General features: G+C 34.8%; 1 protein-coding gene across 1 annotated transcript; it reads left to right on the top strand.

The window, feature by feature from the left end:
• Positions 1-608: 608 nt before the first annotated feature.
• Positions 609-2,641, top strand: LOC110615080 (cytochrome P450 CYP82D47). Its single transcript, XM_021756786.2, has 2 exons — positions 609-1,695; positions 1,848-2,641. The coding sequence occupies exons 1-2, from the start codon at positions 703-705 to the stop codon at positions 2,469-2,471; spliced, it is 1,617 nt and encodes a 538-aa protein (XP_021612478.1). The 5' UTR covers positions 609-702; the 3' UTR covers positions 2,472-2,641.
• Positions 2,642-3,058: the final 417 nt, after the last annotated feature.

Here is a 3,058-nt window from a genome sequence, read left to right as displayed (position 1 = left end):
AAAAAACACACAAAACATAAAATTTAATTAAATTTTAATAAAATTTTAAAATTTAAAATTGAACCAATGTAATATATTGGATTCCTTAAAAATCATTTTCTAGCTCCGCCCTTTTCCTCAGCTAAAGAGAATTTAGAAATGAGAGTATCAATGATGAGTGCAAATTATTGCGGATACATAATTAATAAAAAAAAAAAAAAAATTTAGCAAGAAATTGTGAGTGAAGACAAAATTTTAAAAAAAAGTGTATATTAATTTGATAATTTTTTACTATTTTCATTATAAATTTATATATTTTTTCTAAATTAAAAAAAATAAAATAACCTAAATTATAATATTACTTTCCCCTAATTAAAAATGAATAATAATTTTAAATAATAAAAAATTAGGGATTAATAAATAAGACATATTAAACGTTTTTTTAAAACAAGATGCATTTCGCATATATTTAATAATTTCACGTAAAAAATATAAATATTTTTTAGTTAAATCGAATTTTCCATTATTAACGCTGAATTCTTTTATATTGTTTTTTTTATTTTTTAAAAATTTACAAATACATTTGCCGTAAAGGTTGAATTCTCAGCTTCCTCATTTCAGATAAAACATGCTATAGTGCCGGTGCACTTTGATCATTTATATACAGATCTCGAGGGCCTAATTAACCATCAAGTCCTCAAAGCTTCCACCGTCCTGAAGGCAATGGATTATTTTCTCTTGTTTCCTGCAGCGATTGAAAAGTTTCTCTTCTTCCCCACAAATGCTACGGCCATCTCTACCCTCGTGATCTTAATATGCTCCTTGATCTTTTGGATATCAAGAAGAATCTCGAGGACTAGAGGGAAGAAAAAAGCAGCGCCAGAAGCTGAAGGAGGGTGGCCTCTAATTGGCCACCTCCACCACTTAGGAGGGCAGCAACCGCCCCACATAGTATTGGGCAACATGGCTGACAAATACGGTCCTATCTTCACTATCAAGATGGGAATGTATCGAGCTTTAGTGGTGAGCAACTGGGAGATTGCAAAGGAGTGTCTAACCATCAACGATAAAGCTTTTGCTAATCGTCCAAAGACTCTAGCCACCGACCTTTTGACCTACGATGGTGCGATGATTGGGTTTGTCTCATATGGCAACTATTGGCGTCAAATGCGCAAGATAGCCACAATTGAACTTCTTTCTAACCACCGACTCGAGAAGCTGAAACATGTACGAGAATCCGAGGTGAGAACGGCTTTAAAAGAGTTGTATAGATTATGGGAAAAGAAGAAAAATAATTCAGACATGGTTTTGGTGGAGATGAAGAGGTGGTTTGCAGACATAACCTCAAACGTAATATTGAGGATAATTTTTGGGAAATCTGTGGGATATGAGACTACAAATGAAAGCGAAGAGAATGAAAAATTGAAGGTAGCATTGAGGGACTTCTTTGATTTGTCAGGGAGGTTTGTGGTGGCTGATGCGGTGCCGTTTTTGAGGTGGCTGGATATTGGGGGACATGAGAGAGCCATGAAGAAGACTGCAAAACATTTGGATCTTTTCGCTGAAAGGTGGCTAAAGGAACACAAGGAGAAGAAAGCTTCTGGTTTTAAGAAAGGAGAAGAGGACTTCATGGATCTGATGCTGGAAATTCTCGATGATAATGCAGAAGCGGTTCTAGGCCGAGATTCCGATACCCTCAACAAAGCCATGACACTGGTAATTAGTTTGAATATTAAAAACAATTTCTGACATTTTTTTCTAATAAATTCATTTTCATTACTAATTAATATAAAGATTAATATTAAATTGCTTTTCGGAAACTCATGTATGCTTTTATATAGTTTATTTGTGTATTTATTTTATTGCAGAGTCTGACCTTGGCAGCCTCGGACACAACGTTGGTGACTTTCACATGGGTTCTGTCTTTACTGATCAACAACCCAGATGTCTTAAAAAAGGCTCAGCACGAGTTAGACGAAAATGTTGGTAAGGAAAGACTAGTACACGAATCTGATATGAGTAACTTGGTTTACCTTCAAGCCATAATCAAGGAAACGCTGCGTTTATACCCTGCTGGACCACTTTCTTTGCCACATGAGTCAATGGAGGGCTGCGTTGTAGCTGGCTACAATATTCCAGCAGGCACAAGACTCCTTGTTAATCTTTCCAAGATTCATCGCGACCCAAGTGTTTGGTCCAACCCCACTGAGTTCCAACCAGAACGGTTTCTTACAACTCACAAAGATTACGATGTGAGAGGCCAACACTTTGAGTTTATGCCTTTCGGCAGTGGAAGAAGGATGTGCCCTGGTGTGTCTTTTGCGCTTCAGGTTTTGCAGTTAACTCTAGCTACGTTGCTACAGGGGTTTGATTTTGCAAACCCAAGTACCGAACCGCTTGATATGAGTGAGAGCGTTGGATTGACCAACCTCAAATCAACACCACTCGAATGCCTCCTTCATCCTCGCCTTCAATCTCATTTCTATCAATAGATTGGCCAATCAGAGAAGTCCAGATTTTTAGCTTATCATTATCATAATCATTTTAAAGTTCATCTTAGACAACTTTTGATATGAAGTAGTAAAAAATGTAATCTGATCTTAGATTAGATTACAAATTTATTACACGATTGATAATAAAAAATATTTAATTTATCGATGTCAAGCGATGGGTACTTAATTCTATATGGATTTAATTTGATGTGTTGTGTTGTTTAATTCAATTAATTTGTTTTAATTTAATTTATTTTCTTTTAAAATTTTGGTAAATTATCATATAGCTCTCCTGTACTCTGCCCTTTACGCATCGTAAATGCAATTACTTGCATGCTAAAAAAAATGACAAACCAATTTTACATTAAATTATTTTTTTTATGAAATTAAATCATTGTTTATTAATCATTGTCATAAGTGATAAAGTTCGAGAAACCATCGTCATAAATGATAAAGTTAAAGAACTCAACAACGACATGATAAAATTTTGGCAACTCCAAGAACTCAACCGCTATGATCATCGTCATAAATGATAAAGTTAAAGAACTCAAAAACGACCGATGATAAAATTTTGGCCAACTCCAAGA

This window comes from Manihot esculenta, chromosome 5 (genome assembly GCF_001659605.2).
Source record: "Manihot esculenta cultivar AM560-2 chromosome 5, M.esculenta_v8, whole genome shotgun sequence".
In the NCBI taxonomy this organism is placed as follows: Eukaryota; Viridiplantae; Streptophyta; class Magnoliopsida; order Malpighiales; family Euphorbiaceae; genus Manihot; species Manihot esculenta.
The sequence above is the reverse complement of the archived record's forward strand: the minus strand, read 5'-3'. Positions and strand labels throughout refer to the sequence as shown.